The following is a 20,882-nucleotide window of genomic DNA, read 5'->3' as shown; positions in this document are numbered from 1 at the left end:
GGGATTTAGATAGATATACAAATATAGATGGAGGAAGAATATCAAGTAGCTTACTGGAGTAGATCAATTCAGTACATTCTATATATAATTAACTCTGTTAAGGTAAGGTACATGTTATATACTCTCATTCCTTTTATCTTTTGCAGCTTAACTTCCGAGTTGTTGATGATGGTGTCCCTCAGAATACAGGCAGTAATATTGCTACTGCCTCCATTACTATCCTGAGGAATGTAAACACTCCGTTGTTTGTGGGTAACTACCTGAGAACTGTCAATGAGAACGCTACAGTAGGAACAAGTATCGTACAAGTCGCCGCAACAGATGGAGACACCAATGTAAGTTATGAGACTACCAGTTGTAAAATGTAAACTTTATTTATTTTACAACAATTGCGAAACAAGAACTCTAGTTAGATATCATTTATGTGTTAATGTTGAAAAAAAGACATTTTACGTAAATATAAAATGTTGGGGAAATGTTTACAGAAATTGTAGCATAAACACCAAATTTAATTTGGAATTGAAAAAAAAAACAATTTTGAGTTTAATACCTCTTCTTATTTGATAGATGAGATATTAGAGCAGTCTCAATTTAGATGTCTTTTGTACAAAACACTCAAATGTCAACTTAAAATTCCCCATTTAATCCATATATGGGCATCAAAACCTAGAATAAGATGATGAAATACGATGTTGGGATTTTCTGCCCGTATGATAACAAACAATATCTCTTGTTTCAGCCACCAGAATTCGGCCGTGTCTCTTACTCGTTGATTGGAGATAATAACTTTGATTCACTGTTCCGTCTCGACTCCACATCAGGGGAGATAACTCTAATTGGTGCCCTTGACCTTGTCAATGTTCCATTCTATCAGGTACTGTAGCATCTATGTACTCTTGGCTTTAACCAGTTATAACAGTTCCTTTTTTTTCCATTTTGATATAATTACATTTTATGTGTACTTCAAAATGATTAATATAATCTTCTGATGGATTTATATGTCATTCAAATTCTGAATAATAATTTGAATTTTTAAAAAATATTTTTCTTACAAATGATTTCAGTATTATTACTGAAAAGATATTTATATGCCATGATCAACTTATGCTTTAATTGTGATTTCAGGGCCGTGTTGTGGCAATGGATGGTGGCTCCCCACCTAAGAGTGCCACTGCAACTGTCCGCGTTGAGATAAACCGTAACCTCCATCGCCCTGTGATTCCATCACCAACTTACAGTACAGACATTTCTGAGACCCATGGAATTGATGTGATTACTGTTCCTGCAACTGATGCTGATAAGTTTGTAAGTGGTCAAGCTATATCAAAATAATTTTATTGTATTTTAACGACTTTGAATTCTTTTTCTTTATGTAAAAAAAACCCCAAAACACCATTCAGATCTCTGAACAAGACAAAAATAAACATGAGAGGAGAGAGACTGGATGAGGTGAACAGTTGTGAAATTTGTCGGAGAAAGATGTAGGAGTGTGTAGTTTACAGAAAGGAAGTACTGCAAATCATGAGATGATTCTAATTGGATCAAAAAGGTAGTTGACATTTACAATTTTCATTCCAGGCACCATACAACACCATCACGTTTGACATGGCAGATGTCAGTGGAAACAGTTTGACTTATTTCCAAATTGAAGAGAATAATGGTGTAATCAGTGTGCGAACCCCGCTGTACCTGGATAATTCAGATAACCGTGTGTTCATCGTAAGTATAGAATAGTATAGAAACTGCTACCATTAGGCCTTAAAATTATCTAAAGTTTGCTGTAAAATAATTCTGATCATAGCTATCATGAGATATAAGATGGATGCCATTGATTTAAGTTGTAGTATACATTGTTTCATGAATTAAATCTTATTTTAGAGTTGTTCAATTGACCTACATCTGGTTTTTTCTGTATCTATTGAAAAGTTTTAACCGTGAACTGTCCTGTTTACAGATGAGAGTGACAGCGGTGGACGGTGGAAATCCTAGTCTGCAGTCATTGGTCACAGCTACAGTTACCATTACTGTCAAGCGAAATGTTAATCCACCTATCTGCCAAGGTGAACCCTACACCGCATCCGTCAGCTACAAGGCTCTGGCAGGGGAAACTGTCTTCGCAAGCGTTAACGCTACTGATGGAGATACCGACGTACGTAGTCCATATTAAAAGAAATACAAATATGTATTGTTTTTCGCTCAAGCTAGGTTTCTCTCCTTTCTATTAGTCATAGCTAGCTAAGCTATGATCGCTCTAGCTTGGGGGTTGCATGCCCCTATAGTATAATTAGTATCTTAATTGTTTAGGTGTATCTTTTTAGTAGTGAGTAAAAATTTATTATGTAATATTGTTAGTTGATGTTATTTAGTTGTAAGAATGAGCAGCCCCTAAGAATGCCAAAACCTTTAGGTAATAATTAATATGAGCCTGAACAAGTTATTGGTTCCATTCAATAAATTTTTGACTTTCATACTGTTTTGGTGTGTTGTGTATAAATTTAGCAATTATTACATGCCTCGTTACATGCAGAGGGGAATATTCTTTTTTTTTTCATAAATGTACAGACTTTTTTTTTTGAGTTAGGCCTTTGTTATACAGATACATCTTTGCTTTGAATCTTCACTAAAATAGACATTGTCTTTGATGTTTGTCTTGTAGTATATCTGGACTGGGTTTTGCATTTTGTGTATTTAAACTACTTTACTGGTAATATTTCTTTATCTGTTTTACACCTATACAAACTGTTTGTATACATTTATATTGCATTAAGGTTTTGACTAATGGAGGTTTTGACTAATGTAGGTTTTGACTAATGTAAGTTTTGACTAATGTAATTTTCACAGATCTTATATGTATATATCCATCATCTAAATCTATATTTTAAAACAGCAGATTAGAAGAATTACGATGGTTGAAATGTCCTTGGATGGTCACTCTCTAAAACATTTGAATTCATATTTTTGTGTTCCAGGTTTCATACAACACCGTAACCTACAGCATAATTGGCGATATAACCACACAGACGTTGTTCCAGATTAACTCCAATGGTCTGATCAGTACCAGGGTACCGTTATCTGCCGCAACTCTCAACGAATACAAAGTAATGTCACATTTCTACTTCTCATGTTTATTTGGAAGTACTCTTGAGAAAAGGAATTTCTACAAACAAATTCAGATATCTTGCTTTAATTATTAATAAATTTTTATTATTTTTAATAGTCTAGAAAAGAAATTTACATAATGGGGTTTGTGCTAAAGATATTTTACTTTTATATTGTAAGTATTTTTAATGAAAGATTTCTTGGGTAGATTTAAATATAAATCAAATATTAATTATTTTGAATTATGGGTTGTTATTCTTTGTAAATGTACAAATATTTGCATATAATTCATCGTTTTCTACTTGTCACTCCCGAGTCTGTTGGTCCGATATCGGTCACACACGCGTGGGTTGGCACTACGATGTACAACGTGATCGTTTCAATTAACATTCATTATCGTCTCAAATGCGTTTTGTTCCTGCTATGAGTATATTAGTTGTTTGATCATAGATGATGAACTGCTTAAGCAATAGACTGTCTTAAATGACCGTGAGATGTGTATTGTCGTTAGGGTTTGTTTTGGAAAATGGCGCACACACACAAAGAGTTGTCGTTCATTACACATATGCCCCCACAATGCAACGCGCCTAGTAAACAATCATGGCGATCGCAACCTGTTCAGTGAGTGTTCAAGTGCACAGAACACAGGTTTGGATCGATGCTATAATAAATAAACTAATCTCATCAAAAGATGAGGCATATAAATATTTTATTCAGTAATTCTTCTTCACAATGCTACTGATATGGTCTGGATAATAACTAAATGTCGGTATCGATGCATCGAACATAACCTGTTTTGACGAAGTGGGAACCAATGATTAGATAACGTTGTACATCGTGTCGAATCAATGTGTAAGCTAAAAAACTTTTCTTAAAACTTTTATTACGGGAAAATCACAAAAATACCCTGAAATCAATTAAAATTTTTCGATTTTTTGGAATTTTTATATGCATATAAGCGGGAGTCGGTGTTTTAGTCGATGCAAATACACGGGATTAAAATACAAAGATAAAGAAGAAAAAAATCGGGACCTGAGAATTTTATGCAAATAAGCGGGATATTCAAATAACCGATATGCAAATAAGTGGGCTCCTCTGTATCTAGAAAAGAAATATTCATATTATTTTTTATTGTAAGTCAATTATTGAACAGATTTTGATATTTAAGAATATTTTTCTAAAGAGACATTTTTAGAAAATGTTCAGAATGTTGTGATAATATTATTGATAGAGTTTAGACAGAGTACTACTGTAAATGTGATTATTTTCGTGGGGGCTTAATTTCGCGATTTCAATATGTAAACTATACACATGGGGGTAATTTTCGCGATCGATCCACTTTCGCTTGTAGTTCAAGATTATGCAAATTGCTATGAAAATAATATGTGTGGGGGAAATTTTCGCGAACAAAAGGCATCCTTGTAATTAGCGTAAATATCCCCCTCGCGTACATTTCAATGTTTACAGTAACCTGACTTGTTATTATAGGTCCAGGTACAGGCAGCTGATGGAGGATTCCCACAGTTATACGACATTTGTACGGTGACTGTGTCCATCACCAGGAATTTGATTGTTCCCAGATTTAATGTATTTATTGCAACCATCACAATCCTGGAGACACAAACCCTGGGGGATACCATATATAATTTCCCAGCCACGGATACAGATGAACAGGTAATTTCTTACTTCTTCCTTGGGCTGCACAGCAGTGATCTGGTAGCACAGCGGTACCACACTGCCTTTTACCTAAGCGTTCGGGCTTTGATTCCATGATCAGATGTTAAAAGATATGGGGTCACCTGCCCGACCGAGTGGGTTATCTATTTCGGTTTCCTCCCACAGTAAGACCCCTCATGTGCTTCCATCCGTGCCAACAAGTGTGATTAATATAAGTTGATTTAACTTGTTTCACAATGGTTTTAAAAAAAATTAATTGAAATTACATATTAAATCGTCATCATCCAGAAAGCCAGTATCCACCATTTAATACATGGCGGTGTTGGTTCTACACACCTTACTTAAAAATAAATTAAAATTAAAATAAAAGTTTACTCTACAACAGTTACTTTAGTCACTCGTAATGACTATTTTCCTTGCATGTTCACTAATCAAGCAATTTTCTTTTTATCTTAGTCCCCATTCAATGTGATGTCCTTTATTCTGGCTGGAGATGCTGATATCAACACTTACTTCGCTGTCAATGAACCAGCTGATGCTCTATATGTAAAGCGGTCCCTCGTTGATCAACCCAAAAACTCGTTTTCTGTAAGTATGACTTGTGTTGGCATCTTTTTGTCCATTATCCATTAAGAGTTAGACTTGCAGAATTTTTTTGTTTGAACACAATCCATTTGTTGAAAATTATACCTAAAAAAATTTCATTTGAGCTCAATGCATTTGTCTTCTCACTGTCAAACTTGTATTTCTCAAAGATTTCTAGAAGACGACTTGAACATTTCATTAGATGGAGATGTAGCTTTTATGATATTGGTGTATTTGTATTTTTAGGCTGTCATCACTGTGACAGATGGAGGTGGTCTTGTCGGAGCTAATACCTTGGCTCTCACCATTAACATTCTTCGCAATGACTTTGACCCCTACTTCTTGAATGATCCTTACGTGGTGGATTTACAACAAAGCGTACAGGTTAACGATCTGTTGTTCACGGTGTCAGGAGCCGACAGCGACTCTAGCAAAGCACCTGTAAGTTAATTACAATTAGAAACTCAAATGAACTTCAGTTTTATTTTGTTTAAGATAAAATAACCAACTGAATTACACAAAAAAAAACAACAAGGAAACCTACAGGATGATAAGGGGACTTTTGTATCCCTTTGAGGCACAGTAGGATTCACAGTTACGTTACCAAATGGTCACTAGTCCGAGTCCCAGCACAGGCGTTGTGTTGTATCTTTAAACAAGATACATTACTGTTGTGTTATAGTCGACTTGGCTGTAAATGAGAAGTGATAGAGCAGTGATAGAAATGTGTGCAAGCTGTAAGTGCTGAATGATAGCCGGGCTCTCCAGGGAATTGAGAAATAGGACGGGTAGTAGCTGAATGATAGCCGGGCTCTCCAGGGAATTGAGAAATAGGACGGGTAGTAGCTGAATGATACCCGGGCTCTCCAGGGAATTGAGAAATAGGACGGGTAGTAGCTGAATGATAGCCGGGCTCTCCAGGGAATTGAGAAATAAGACGGGTAGTAGCTAAAAGCCAGATGACCACAGAGAATAATATGTGAACCACTTCAGATGACTATATTGCTGTGATAAATAATTAATTGATTCAAAGTTCTGATATACTATTCACTGTGAGGTAAATGGCGAGGTTTATATAAATTTATTATAATTTGTTTACAGCTAGCAGGCCCATACTACCAGCTGACCTTCCTCCTCCTGGGTGATGATGATGCACCATCTTTCTTCAGCATTGGAGAGACCAACGGCCAAGTCAGAGTCAAATCTGTTCTAACAGCGACCACTTCTACTGAGTTCAATGTAAGTCACCATCACAAAAACCAGTTCTATTGACAGAGTTCACTGTAGGTCATTATAGGTCGTCATAACGACCAGATCTACAGAGGTCACTGTAGGTCATTATAGGTCATCACAACGAGTTCACTGTAGGTCATTATAGGTCGTCACAACGACCAGATCTACAGAGGTCACTGTAAGTCATTATAGGTCGTCATAACGACCAGATCTACAGAGGTCACTGTAGGTCATTATAGGTCATCACAACGAGTTCACTGTAGGTCATTATAGGTCGTCACAACGACCAGTTCTATTGATTTACAAGTTATGTCAGGTTGTCACAGATATGAAATGCGTATAATTTACAAATGGTGAAATAAATCTTAATTGTACTTATTTGTTATAAAAACTTGTGTTTTCATAGCTACGAATCCAAGTATCGGATCAGGGATCACCTCCTCGGACCAACACAACCTTGGCAAGAGTTGCTGTACGAAACAACTTCCAACGTCCTCTCTTTAATGAAACGGCCTACTACCGAAGGATCAAGGAAACGAATGTCCTTGGTGTAACCATATTGCGTGTCTATGCACCAGATTCAGACCTTCTAGTAAGTCCTGGACGCTTCCTGTAATCTGGATTCCCATGTAGCCAAAGTCATGTATATTTTGTAAAGGTTCGGATATTCAAGGGGCTTAATTGAGGATAATTGCACTATTTTGTGCAAATAGATACCCCCCAAATATTTATTCTGTGAATAATAATCTGTAAAGGTACATTATATGGCTGCATATACAGTGCATTCCGCTTAATCGGGTTGCCTATTTGCGGGGACTTTTTACCCGATTAACCGACTTACCCGATAAGCCGAAATGCACGTCGCCATCTTGGATTTGGTCCGTAATGGTTGTTAGACTTGGGTCGATTTTGGATGAAAATATTTGCGTTATTATTGTTAATAAACGGTGTTTTTGTTTGTGCTTTTACTGATGTCAAATTGTCAGATTACTATTACTAATTGTATAAAAATGTGTGTATTAAAATAACAAAACCTTAATGATTTTCTTATTCGCGGCAGTGCAATCGTAGCATCTCAAATCGGGGGGTCATACATCCCCGTTTCATCAATGTGTTCCTAATTTGACATACAATCTAAGGACTCGCCGACAATTACAGCTAAATCATTTATGTTTATCATTGACACATTCTTATGTTCGCTTTGAAGTTTAAAATATTCCATATTATTTCCAAATTACCAAAGCACAGAGATCGGAGAAACCGAGTTTATTTAGGTCGTTTCCTGTGGTATAAATTTATACGAACTTGACACTGGCAGTCAGCGGTGATATCAATCGATCTGTAGCGATATCAGACCCATGTCAAAACCTATTGTTTTGGTTTCTGCTTCGTAGATTTTACATCCCTGACGTAAAAGTTTAATTGTCTAGTCGCTTAATTATGCTTTTAAAACCCCATTACGTTTTGCCTGCTGCCGACTCTAAAAATAACATTTAATTTTACCCACAATTCTTAGTCGACTTCCTGTTTGGGAAAAACCACACGAGGCTAAATCAACAACAACACAGTTCTGAACATGACAAAACCCCGACATAACATTACCGTTTAAGGTAATATTTAACCGTTTTTTGACATTTTAGCCATCAAAATTACACTATTTGTTGATAAATGTCTAAAACTTAAAGAAATACGCGATTACTTTCGTGAAAATCGGAGCATTTCTATTTTTTGTCCCGATTGTTCTATTCGAATAACCGAAAAATACGACTTTTCCAACCCAATTAAACGAATTTTTTTAACATGATTTAAGAGAAAATGGTTTTGGTTTTTGAAATTTTACCCAATTAAACGAAATACCCGATTAAGCGTTACCCGATTAAGTGGAATGCACTGTATACAAATGTTGCAAAATGTTTATCCATTTATTGCATGATTTTTATGTTTCGTCAAAAATAATACCCACAAAATAGTTCTTACTGGGACAGCGGTAAAATATCACAAAGTTAACAAACACTACATTGAAAACAATTGATGGGGTGTTTGTTATATTGACCTATATTTTGGTTATAGGCCCCGAACAATGTGGTTGAGTATACGATAACCAATGGACCAGAGGACCAGGAATGTTTCTATATCAACTCCGTAACTGGTGATATTGCCCTTAGTCGCTCCCTCCTCACCGGAAACTGCCAGACCATCAACAGATTTGAGGTATTCAGATTTTTTTTTCAGTTTTTATTTTTTTTTTTTCATACTGAATTAACATCTTTTAAAATAGTTCAAATATTTTACATTTTGAATTGTAACATTTACATTATTAATTTTATTTTTAATTATTCATTTGAAAATGAAATTCATTTTGCCTGAAGAGTTTGTGAGGAGACATGACAAATTGGCACTTTATATAACATTTGCTGATCTCTGTTCATTTTTCACTGGCAGATGACAGTTCAGGCCCGTGACAAAGGGACCCCATCTTTTGATAGCAGTGTTCAGGTGACAATAGATGTCGATCGTAACCAGAACCCACCGATCTTCGACAACTTACCATTTGCATTGACTCCTGGAATCTCTGAGAGTATAGTTTTAGGTGCAGTTGTTTACGATGTGAATGCCACGGATGCCGACCTTGTTGTGAGTGACCTACGTAACATTATAATTTAAAACGCTCTTAAATGCATTTTAATCATTCTAAAGCCTCTTATTATCTTTTTTTTATTCAATAAGTTATAAAAGCATTGAGACCAAATTATTTAGTCAGAGGATTTTATAGTAATTTTTTCTGAGTACAGACAATAGACATTTAGATATATTTGTATAAATTTTTGATTTGAAATGTAATTGTATCACTGACGGAAGAAGATGTTATATAAAATCCTTTGATAGTATAATTAGTTATGTTAGATATAAAAATATTATATTTATAACTATATACTCACTTATATTGCATATTATAGCAAGATAATTAAATTATTGTCAAAATAGCAAACTTGGGCCATGATTTAACATAGGAGGAGCCAATCAAAACTGTTTTACATTGTATTAATCTAGCTAGCAAAGATCAATAAATGTATATACTGTGAACGTGTATTTCAGGCTCCGTTCAATACCATCACATACTCTATGATTGGAGATGATACAGCCACTCAGTATTTCTCTATCGATGCTTCAACTGGTTTTGTCACCTTGAAACAGTCGATTCTGAACACTGCCAACACTTTCTACAGGGTAAGTAGCGTTCAGTTTCATCACAACTGTCATAGTAGTGTAATTAATGTGTGTTTTATTGTAATTATAGGGACCATGCTGCTATAAAAAAGATAGAATTTTGTTTAAAGACACTACATCACCAACAGTGTTTACACTGCTTCTCACAAAAAATGTGTAAGCTGGTGCCAACGGTATAGAAATATATATAATTAACACAGACAAACAAAACGAAATATAACAGTGTTCCAAAATTAAAGTAGCCTTTCACACTGAAAGTTCCCTATATAATATAGAGAGAGGGCATGCTTGATTTTTTTAGGATGCCATTACATGTAATTTGAATTTAAAAGATATGTCTCCTAACTCCCTAACCAGACAATACTTTTTGTAAATATTTATGTTGGGTGACTTTTTGTAACTATTTATGTTGGGTAGGTAGAACATACACTAGTACAGTTTGAAGGTCTGGGAGTTATGTACAAAAAACCCAAGGACCTCTGCGAGATAACCTAAACTGCTCATGTGGAAATATAATTCGCCTCGAGGAAGATAAATTTACCAATTTTCACTACATATCTCAAATTGTTCCTGTCTCCGATTACCTGTCCAAAGGTTAATGATTTTTTTTTAATTCATTAATTTCACAGTTACGTATCATTGCTGAAGATGGAGGTTCACCAGCTAGGACTGCGCAAAGCACCCTTCTCCTCAATGTCAGACGTAATCTAAACAATCCTGTGTTTGCACCCGTCAACTACGAGGAGACCATTTTGGAAACCCATCCTTATGACAACCCTGTGGTAACAGTGGTCGCTACTGACAGTGATAGCAAGGTAAACCAGCAATTGTTTCTGGGGTAGATTTATAATTGTTCCAAGGTAAACCAGCAATTGTTTCTGGGGTAGATTTATAATTGTTCCAAGGTAAACTAGCAATTGTTTCTGGGGTAGATTTATAATTGTTCCAAGGTAAACTAGCAATTGTTTCTTGGGAAGATTTATAATTGTTCCAAGGTAAACCAGCAATTGTTTCTGGGGTAGATTTATAATTGTTCCAAGGTAAACCAGCAATTGTTTCTTGGGAAGATTTATAATTGTTCCAAGGTAAACCAGCAATTGTTTCTTGGGTAGATTTATAATTGTTCAAATGTAAACTAGCAATTGTTTCTTGGGTAGATTTATAATTGTTCAAATGTAAACTAGCAATTGTTTCTGGGGTAGATTTATAATTGTTCCAAGGTAAACTAGCAATTGTTTCTGGAGTAGATTTATAATTGTTCCAAGGTAAACTAGCAATTGTTTCTGGAGTAGATTTATAATTGTTCCAAGGTAAACTAGCAATTGTTTCTGGAGTAGATTTATAATTGTTCCAAGGTAAACTAGCAATTGTTTCTGGGGTAGATTTATAATTGTTTCAAGGTAAACCAGCAATTGTTTCTTGGGTAGATTTATAATTGTTTCAAGGTAAACCAGCAATTGTTTCTTGGGTAGATTTATAATTGTTCCAAGGTAAACCAGCAATTGTTTCTGGGGTAGATTTATAATTGTTCCAAGGTAAACCAGCAATTGTTTCTTGGGTAGATTTATAATTGTTCCAAGGTAAACCAGCAATTGTTTCTGGGGTAGATTTATAATTGTTCCAAGGTAAACCAGCAATTGTTTCTTGAGTAGATTTATAATTGTTCCAAGGTAAACTAGCAATTGTTTCTGGGGTAGATTTATAATTGTTCCAAGGTAAACCAGCAATTGTTTCTTGGGTAGATTTATAATTGTTCCAAGGTAAACCAGCAATTGTTTCTGGGGTAGATTTATAATTGTTTCAAGGTAAACCAGCAATTGTTTCTGGAGTAGATTTATAATTGTTCCAAGGTAAACCAGCAATTGTTTCTGGGGTAGATTTATAATTGTTTCAAGGTAAACCAGCAATTGTTTCTGGGGTAGATTTATAATTGTTTCAAGGTAAACCAGCAATTGTTTCTTGAGTAGATTTATAATTGTTCCAAGGTAAACTAGCAATTGTTTCTGGGGTAGATTTATAATTGTTCCAAGGTAAACCAGCAATTGTTTCTTGGGTAGATTTATAATTGTTCCAAGGTAAACCAGCAATTGTTTCTTGGGTAGATTTATAATTGTTCCAAGGTAAACCAGCAATTGTTTCTTGGGTAGATTTATAATTGTTCCAAGGTAAACCAGCAATTGTTTCTTGGGTAGATTTATAATTGTTCCAAGGTAAACTAGCAATTGTTTCTGGGGTAGATTTATAATTGTTCCAAGGTAAACCAGCAATTGTTTCTGGGGTAGATTTATAATTGTTCCAAGGTAAACCAGCAATTGTTTCTTGAGTAGATTTATAATTCTTCCAAGGTAAACTAGCAATTGTTTCTGGGGTAGATTTATAATTGTGTTTCCAACTTTTCATTTTGTCTTGGAGATAGTTATTGTTGTGAGGAATTAATGATGTTACTCTTGATGGGGCAGAATGATTATTATAACATTATGATGAGTATCAGTGTTAATCTCTGTGGGGGGAAATGATTGTTATAGTTATTATTGATATCACTTTCTATGGGGGGGTGGAAACGATAATTATAATGTTATGATAAGTAATGATGTTATTTCATTACAGACACCACATAACCAGATTACATACTCGATCACCTCGGGCGGTCTAGGTCAGCAGTACTTCAAGATCAACTCTCTAGGTCAGATCACCATCCAGAGATCACTGATTGACGACACAGCTGACACTGGCTTATACATTGTATGCTTTCTCAGTTTTTTTTTATGTTTTTTGTTTTGTTTTATTGTATTGAAGTTGAAAATAACAAACAAAATGTATATGAAATTATATATGTGGAAAAATCTCACGAGTATGGGCTAATCTAGTAAAACATCTAATTGATCGGAGGACTCCAGGATTGTCAAACAGGAAGCATCAGTAGATCTGGTGTCTTTCATTAGGATATTACAGTAATAATTAAATATTATGATCGAAATTTTATATCGGAATTCACTTTTAAGTTAGATTATAGATATTAGGTCGCCTCTAACTCAGCACAGAGCTATATCTATGTCTAAATACAAATAATCAATCCATAATCATTCTACTTTGGCTTTGTAATAAATTTCAATTGACTTTTTTGTTCTAGCTTTCTGTCAGTGCCCAGGACCAGGGAGTACCGGTACTTAACAGTATCAACACAGCAAGTGTTCGAATAAATGTAATCAGGAATAGAGTTTGTCCAGTTTTCCAGAATATTCTGAAATCTGTGGACATTTCTCAAAGTCTGTCCCCCCAAACCATTCTGGATGTAAATGCAACAGATGCAGATGACTCTGTGAGTACTTAACACGTGTATTTTACACATAATTACACAAGTAATTTATTTTACACACATAACTGGACAATGTTCACATTTGTACACATATTAACTAAACAATGTTTACATTTGTACACATATTAACTAGACGATGTTCACATTTGTACACATATTAACTAGACAATGTTTACATTAGTACACATATTAACTAGACAATGTTCACATTTGTACACATATTAACTAGACAATGTTCACATTTGTACACATTAACTAGACAATGTTCACATTTGTACACATATTAACTAGACAATGTTCACATTTGTACACATTAACTAGACAATGTTCACATTTGTACACATTAACTAGACAATGTTCACATTTGTACACATATTAACTAGACAATGTTCACATTTGTACACATTAACTAGACAATGTTCACATTTGTACACATTAACTAGACAATGTTCACATTTGTACACATATTAACTAGACAATGTTCACATTTGTACACATTAACTAGACAATGTTCACATTTGTACACATATTAACTAGACAATGTTTACATTTGTACACATATTAACTAGACAATGTTCACATTTGTACACATATTAACTAGACAATGTTCACATTTGTACACATATTAACTAGACAATGTTCACATTTGATACCTTAATATTTTTCGCCTAAGTTAATGTTGTTGATATTTCTGTTTCACAGACGACGGTGTTCAGCCAGATCACCTACTCACTAATTGGTGATGCCCCAGCAACTTCTTTCTTTTTCATCAACCCAGCCACAGGAATGGTCACGACTAATACCAACTTATTCAACGATAATGGAATCGTATATCAGGTACGTAATGTTAAGGTTAAAAATCCAATATTCCATTAATTACCAAAACATGTGCTCTGTTTGATTTTAAAAAGAACTATGTTTTTGTTTTTATCCTTTCAAAAATTTCTTTCAGTTTCCAATTCCAATTTTCAAAGAGGATTATACAGAAGACCTAACTATATTCCGACTTGAAATTACACTTGGGGAAAAAAAAATCCAATTATTATAATTGATATTTTTTACAAATATTTTATTGTTTTATGTGAAAAAATATAGTTGTTCATTAGATAGCAACTATATCGAGTACATGTGAATTACAAATAAATGGATACAGTTAAAAATCTGGGGAGAAAATGGATAAATTTTTATGTACAGAAAGTATTAGTTTCTAATCCATTGTGAACGTTTATTCAGCTGAGAGTGCAGGCTACAGATGGAGGCACCCCACCTTGTGAAACTATGGATGTATTTGTTGTCAACGTGAACAGGAACTTGAACTCTCCTGTCTGGGAGAACACACAAAGTCTCAACTACTACGAATATAACATCTTAGAGACCCAGCCTGTATCTCAACCTTTCTTTACAGTGTCTGCCACTGATAGTGATGAGAAGGTGAGTGTGATGTCAGGGTTGTCATGGTCACTAGGACACTGTAACAGGACAAGATGGTCTTTATTTGTCCTAGCTGTACAGGACGATTTATGAAAATTCATAATGAAAGAAAGCTGTAAAGATGTTCAATAATTGCTTTACTTCATTTTGCAGACTTTTCTTCTGTTTTTGTTTTTTGGATTTTTTTTAAAAGGAACTACTCATTTTTCCTGCAAAATAATATTAAGATATTCAAAATCTTTGCTGAATATTGTGTTGTATAATTTTTCTTGGTGTTAGATTTTACCCTTCCTCATAATCTTGAACTAAAACTATTTAAAAGTCTTGTCTCATAGCTATATATTCTAGTGTGAATACGTAATTCCTAGAAAAACAATCTTGTATTGTTACTATTCGGGTGTAAATAGTCAACAAAGCTTGCAGAGTTTTAGAACAGCTTTCTCATTACTTTGACACTATCCTACTATTCTTTGTGTATTTTCTGTACAGAATATACAATCTTTGAAAAACATGTTCTATTTTTGCCTTCCAGAATAACTTTTGAAGCTTTTCAATTTTAGAATTGCAATTCATTTGAAGCTTTTTTTTATCCAGCAAAATGTAAAAAACGAAATTGAGCAACTGTGTAGAATCACCCCTTTCTTCTTAAATGTGTTCATAAAACTGCAAAATACTAACAGTTAGATATGTTTGTCTTTTCAGTCCCCTCATAATGTGATCTCCTATGAGTTTATTACTAGCACGGACATATTCAGGGTGGCTGCAAATGGACAGGTTTTCCTGCGCTCAAGTCTCATCCTAGGCAGTGTGGAACAGTATACTGTAAGGACATATATTTCAGAATCTCCTTTCTTATTTACTTAATGTTCATTAATGTGTGAAATTCAGATATTCAATCAAATATTCAATCACGTGTCAAAAGCAAATATTCAATTGTGTGAAATTCAAATATTCAATCAAAATTTCAATCATGTAAAATTCCAATTTTTAATCATGTAAAATTCAAATATACAGTCTTGTCAATTTCAAATATTCAGTCATGTCAAATTCAAATATTCAGTCATGTCAAATTCAAATACTCAGTCATGTTTGAAATTCAAATATTCAATCAAATATTAGTGCTGTTTTTATGTGTGTAATAAATTACTGTGTTTAATGAATTACAGATTAGGATGCTTGCTAGGGACAATGGTACACCAACAAGTCGATCAAGTGTTGAAGGTACCTTAGTTGTAAATGTACGCCGCAACAAGTTTACTCCAGAGTTTACTGACCTTCCTAATGCAATCAGTCTCAACCAGAATGTGACTGTCGGCTCAACTGTGTACACCATCGGAGCCCGTGACAATGACACATTCGTAAGTATTACAGGGACAATAGATTACTAAAACTCTGTTTGTTTTTAATGTTTGGGCAAGATTTGATCATTTAATGAAGAATGCATGAATTTTTTTGCGAAAGATTTCTGAAAATTTATTTATCATTTTAAAATCTTTGGTCAGGATAATTGATTCATTTATACATTTCAACCTAGATTATGAATCTCCTTTGACAGATTTGTATGTTGGCTATCAAGATCAAGGTTTCAAATCTTCACTTTCTTTGTTTGTCAACTTTGTTGCATGGTGTTTACTAGTTAAATCCGGTTCCACTCTCATGATATGTGAAATATCTGATGTTAATACGTGTGTATTATCATTCCAGTCACCATTTAACCAGATAGAATACGTCGTCATTGGTGACAGTGCTGCCTCCTCCTACTTCTCTGTTTCACCCCAAAATGGAGCAGTGGTATTATCAAATGCCATTGACACGGACACCACCAACGTTTACATGGTAACTTGTTGTTATGTTTTCTTAGATTTGTTTCAAACATCATAGTCATACTAAATAAAAGTCATAAGAAATGTGAAAGAACACTTTTGTGACGACAGTCATGAATATCATAAAACACATGCAATAACATTGTCGTGATGTCACATATGGATTGAATAGATTTTTTAAAAATCTATTCAATTAATATATTTACATAACCTTGATTTAAAAAATTTATATCGAGAAAACAAGAAATTTCATTAAAAAGAAAAATTTGTCATGTATACGACGAAACGCCAAATAATTAGAACAGCCGGGAGATCCCGCCTATGCACCACGCCATTGTTTTAATGTCGTTCTGCATTTTCCGGTCTTTTTTGTTTAATTTTGTATAAAACAAAAAGAAAGAAGTATTAAAGTAAAAATAATATTAAATACAATCATTCAATATTTTTAACACTTATCTCGTACCAACGTTATCGATCCAAGGGAAGCTACTCTTCCTGTCTTACTGTCGATGGCGTATTAATATGACCCGATTAATCAGGTGATTTGCACGAGAGACAATGTTTTCATACGGTTTTCATAGTGTATTCATGGTCATATGTTTGTTGTTTTCACTTGGTATGTTCATATCAGCTAACCACATTAGGAATGTAAATATAAGAAAATGACGCAACAACAACATCACATGATTAATTTGGTTGCTGTAGACTTACTGTTTGAGTCAAAATTTAGTCTATAGTAGGGAAAGAATGAAATGTTACGTTTATATGAACTGAACAGAAAACATATCACTGTTAAATCACTAGTAAATACATTGATGATCAAATTATGTTTTGTTCGGCCTATATGGTATTATTTTTTCACTGAAGGAACTTGTAAACATTACTTGTTTTTTCCCTCTAATAGTTGCGCGTACGCGTTTTGGACGGAGGCACTCCACGCAAGTTTGCCGACCAGGTCCTGACCATTGTTGTGAACAGAAACTTGAACAGGCCAATCATATCCAACACATTTATCCAAAGAGAAATACTTGAAATCCAAAATGTTGGGGAAGCCTTTTCTACAGTAGTTGCTACAGATGCTGACAATATTGTAAGTATTAATTATAGTAAAATACCTTTCAGAATAGATATTTACGAGGTACAGTTAAAAAAGAAAATATCATCCACAACAAAATAAATATCATCAAGAATCATAATTATAACATGGATAATGTGAAAGCTTAATGTTTGAGGTTTTTTTTCGCTATATTCAAGGTAATTACATGTATTGCACAAAAATAATTACCCAGGGAAAAATTCATACCTTGAAGTTTAAATATATATTGTATACATATACACACTTTTACTGTAGAATGTTACAAAGCAAAATTTAATGCCCATGAAGTAACCCTGACTGGGACATTCATGAAAATTAACCTTGAGAAATGAAACAACTGGACAGTAAGTTTACCTTAGTTTTTTTTATAAGCAAAGAATGAAGAAATCAAGCTGTAATGATACTAATTGTTATCGTCATGCTATTCTTACAGCTAAGTAAACAATTGATTACTATGTTTGGTAGCTTGAAATGTATGGAAAAGTTGTTTCAGCCCGTAGGTAGGCCGTTTGTTGACAGTTATTTATTCTTTTTTATAGAGCCCCAATGGAGATGTGCGCTTTTTCCTGATCACAACCAACACAAATATTGACAACTACTTCAGTGTAGATCCTGTAACTGGCGGAATAATGCTGAAGAAAATGCTCCTAGACTACCCGAACATAGCCACTAGGTTTATTGTCAATGTAAGTCTGGGCAATGTGGCTACGCAATGGTGGGATATTCTCAGAGTGAGGCTAAAAGGAAATGATGAAGAGGTGTCTTTGTGTGTGGGGTTATAATAAAGGGGTGTGTCATTGTGTGTGGGGTTATAATAAAGGGGTGTGTCATTGTGTGTGGGGTTATAATGAAGGGGTGTGTCATTGTGTGTGGGGTTATAATAAAGGGGTGTGTCATTGTGTGTGGGGTTATAATAAAGGGGTGTGTCATTGTGTGTGGGGTTATAATAAAGGGGTGTGTCATTGTGTGTGGGGTTATAATAAAGGGGTGTGTCATTGTGTGTGGGCTTATAATAAAGGGGTGTGTCATTGTGTGTGGGCTTATAATAAAGGGGTGTGTCATTGTGTGTGGGGTTATAATGAAGGGGTGTGTCATTGTGTGTGGGGTTATGATGGAGTATCATTGTGGATGGGAAGGAAATTGATGAAGGGGTATATCGTTGTGGCTGGGCCTATGATGAAGGGGTATATCGTTGTAGCTGGGCCTATGATGAAGGGGTATTTCGTTGTAGCTGGGCCTATGATGAAGGGGTATATCGTTGTGGCTTGGCCTATGATGAAGGGGTATATCGTTGTGGCTGGGCCTATGATGAAGGGGTATATCGTTGTGGCTGGGCCTATGATGAAGGGGTATATCGTTGTAGCTGGGCCTATGATGAAGGGGTATTTCGTTGTGGCTGGGCCTATGATGAAGGGGTATATCGTTGTGGCTGGGCCTATGATGAAGGGGTATATCGTTGTGGCTGGGCCTATGATGAAGGGGTATATCGTTGTAGCTGGGCCTATGATGAAGGGGTATATCGTTGTAGCTGGGCCTATGATGAAGGGGTATATCGTTGTAGCTGGGCCTATGATGAAGGGGTATATCGTTGTAGCTGGGCCTATGATGAAGGGGTATATCGTTGTGGCTTGGCCTATGATGAAGGGGTATTTCGTTGTGGCTGGGCCTATGATGAAGGGGTATTTCGTTGTAGCTGGGCCTATGATGAAGGGGTATATCGTTGTGGCTAGGCCTATGATGAAGGGGTATATCGTTGTGGGAAGGGCTATGATGGAGGGGTGTGTCATTGTGGCTAGGGTTCTGATATGGATGGACACGGTGGTGGACGATAATGGAAAATGTCAGAGGAACTGTATTTTCCTGTGTATGGATCATATAGATAGGACAGCTGTTTCTCTGTTTCAAACTTTAACAGTAAGATTTTTTCTATATTATTCTAGTTCCAAGTGAGTGCACGGGATATGGGAAGTACGTCACTAACAGCACTGAACCCTGCAACAGTACAGATTACAGTCGTGAGGAACACCCAGCCATTATTTACACAAGAACCTTATGTGGCATCTCTTGGCCAGTTTGATCCCCTAAACACTCTGGTCTACACACCGACTGTACAGAACTTGGACGTTGATGTAAGTATGAACGTTGATATCCATTGTAGTAATATATTGGTCAGTGATTATTTTGTTTTAAAATGAATTATTTGTCTTTGTTACAAGGAACCAGGATATTATAGACTGATATTGTGTTATAATTTTTTTTATATAATATACATGTATATAATTATTATATGTATATATATGGTCAATGAAAGTAATAGCAACAGTAAAGACAAGTAAACTGTCAAATTTTCGAGGCAATCCCCTCCTTTATCAAGACACAAGTAAATTACAAACGATCAAATTCATTCAAAGAACATCAAACATAGACTTAGTAGGTAATATTCTGTTTGTGTTTATGATCCCTTTGATTAAATAAAGTAGTTATTCCCCCTGATATAGTTCCCCTGAAGAGCATCATTTGAAAAGCTGTGAAAGCACTCAGGATGTATATAAATAATATTATAAGTGTGTGTTTAGGATTGATGTGAAATTTGTTTTAAAGAACATTTATATCTGGTACAGGATCCGTTCAACCGTCTCAACTTCACGCTGATTGGAGATGATTCTGCACTCCTTTACTTCTCTGTTGACCCCAGTAATGGCATCGTTAGGGTTATCCGTAATCTCACCTGGAGCACTGCTGGCACCTTCAAGGTAAGTCTACCTTATAGTTACCCTTATAGCCTCATTTCAACAACCACTCTCACCTTCTACGTAGGTCAAGGTCGTTGACTGTTTGTAAACAAACAATTATTTTCTAATATCAGACCTATGTGAAAAAGATGCATTTTATTGCACCTTGGACAAAATTGTTGCTTTTGATTGGTAAAAAGCTATGAGACTATAGAGGGGGCAATATGGCGGCCCTTATCTGTTGAAGGTCTTGCCCCCTATGAATTTTAGGGGCCCTCTACAGTTTCATAGAAATTCAGTGCAAAACATCCTTGTTAGGACTTTGTGTATCTAATTTGAGTAAGAATTATGGTTTCGTGTTATGTTGGTATTCTCTGTTGTTTAAGCACCTCACCAAAATACAAGGAGATTTTGTTATCAAATGAGCATATTTGCGTTTGAAGGTGAGGGTCAATGTGAAAGATAATGGAATTCCGCCATTGGAGGATACCACAGCCATTAGCGTCAGCGTGAAGAGAAACGAGAGAGATCCAACCTTCCTTCATTCTACCTCGTTAGCTGTGGACATCGCAGAGGGGCTTCCTGTCGGCAGTTTTGTGGCAGACATCAATGCAACTGATGCTGATGTTTTTGTAAGTTTTAAAATAATGCAAATATCTATA

The 20,882-nt window shown here is 35.2% G+C and overlaps 1 protein-coding gene across 1 annotated transcript in view; it reads left to right on the top strand.

Annotated features, from left to right (window-relative positions):
- Positions 1-20,882, top strand: part of LOC117333914 — a 132,688-nt gene that overhangs the window by 50,164 nt on the left and 61,642 nt on the right. Inside the window, exons 67-93 of the mRNA XM_033893334.1 lie at positions 147-335; positions 740-874; positions 1,126-1,305; positions 1,579-1,719; positions 1,955-2,149; positions 2,970-3,098; positions 4,588-4,773; positions 5,233-5,364; positions 5,608-5,802; positions 6,463-6,600; positions 7,001-7,186; positions 8,665-8,805; positions 9,037-9,228; positions 9,691-9,822; positions 10,452-10,637; positions 12,430-12,564; positions 12,953-13,141; positions 13,841-13,975; positions 14,372-14,569; positions 15,272-15,391; positions 15,736-15,927; positions 16,274-16,405; positions 17,297-17,482; positions 18,028-18,174; positions 19,429-19,617; positions 20,110-20,241; positions 20,664-20,852. Of these exons, the coding sequence (XP_033749225.1) occupies positions 147-335; positions 740-874; positions 1,126-1,305; positions 1,579-1,719; positions 1,955-2,149; positions 2,970-3,098; positions 4,588-4,773; positions 5,233-5,364; positions 5,608-5,802; positions 6,463-6,600; positions 7,001-7,186; positions 8,665-8,805; positions 9,037-9,228; positions 9,691-9,822; positions 10,452-10,637; positions 12,430-12,564; positions 12,953-13,141; positions 13,841-13,975; positions 14,372-14,569; positions 15,272-15,391; positions 15,736-15,927; positions 16,274-16,405; positions 17,297-17,482; positions 18,028-18,174; positions 19,429-19,617; positions 20,110-20,241; positions 20,664-20,852 (4,401 nt within the window). The remainder of the gene's footprint in view (positions 1-146; positions 336-739; positions 875-1,125; positions 1,306-1,578; positions 1,720-1,954; positions 2,150-2,969; positions 3,099-4,587; positions 4,774-5,232; positions 5,365-5,607; positions 5,803-6,462; positions 6,601-7,000; positions 7,187-8,664; positions 8,806-9,036; positions 9,229-9,690; positions 9,823-10,451; positions 10,638-12,429; positions 12,565-12,952; positions 13,142-13,840; positions 13,976-14,371; positions 14,570-15,271; positions 15,392-15,735; positions 15,928-16,273; positions 16,406-17,296; positions 17,483-18,027; positions 18,175-19,428; positions 19,618-20,109; positions 20,242-20,663; positions 20,853-20,882) is intronic.

The sequence above is a fragment of the Pecten maximus genome, chromosome 1 (assembly GCF_902652985.1).
Source record: "Pecten maximus chromosome 1, xPecMax1.1, whole genome shotgun sequence".
In the NCBI taxonomy this organism is placed as follows: Eukaryota; Metazoa; Mollusca; class Bivalvia; order Pectinida; family Pectinidae; genus Pecten; species Pecten maximus.
The sequence above is the reverse complement of the archived record's forward strand: the minus strand, read 5'-3'. Positions and strand labels throughout refer to the sequence as shown.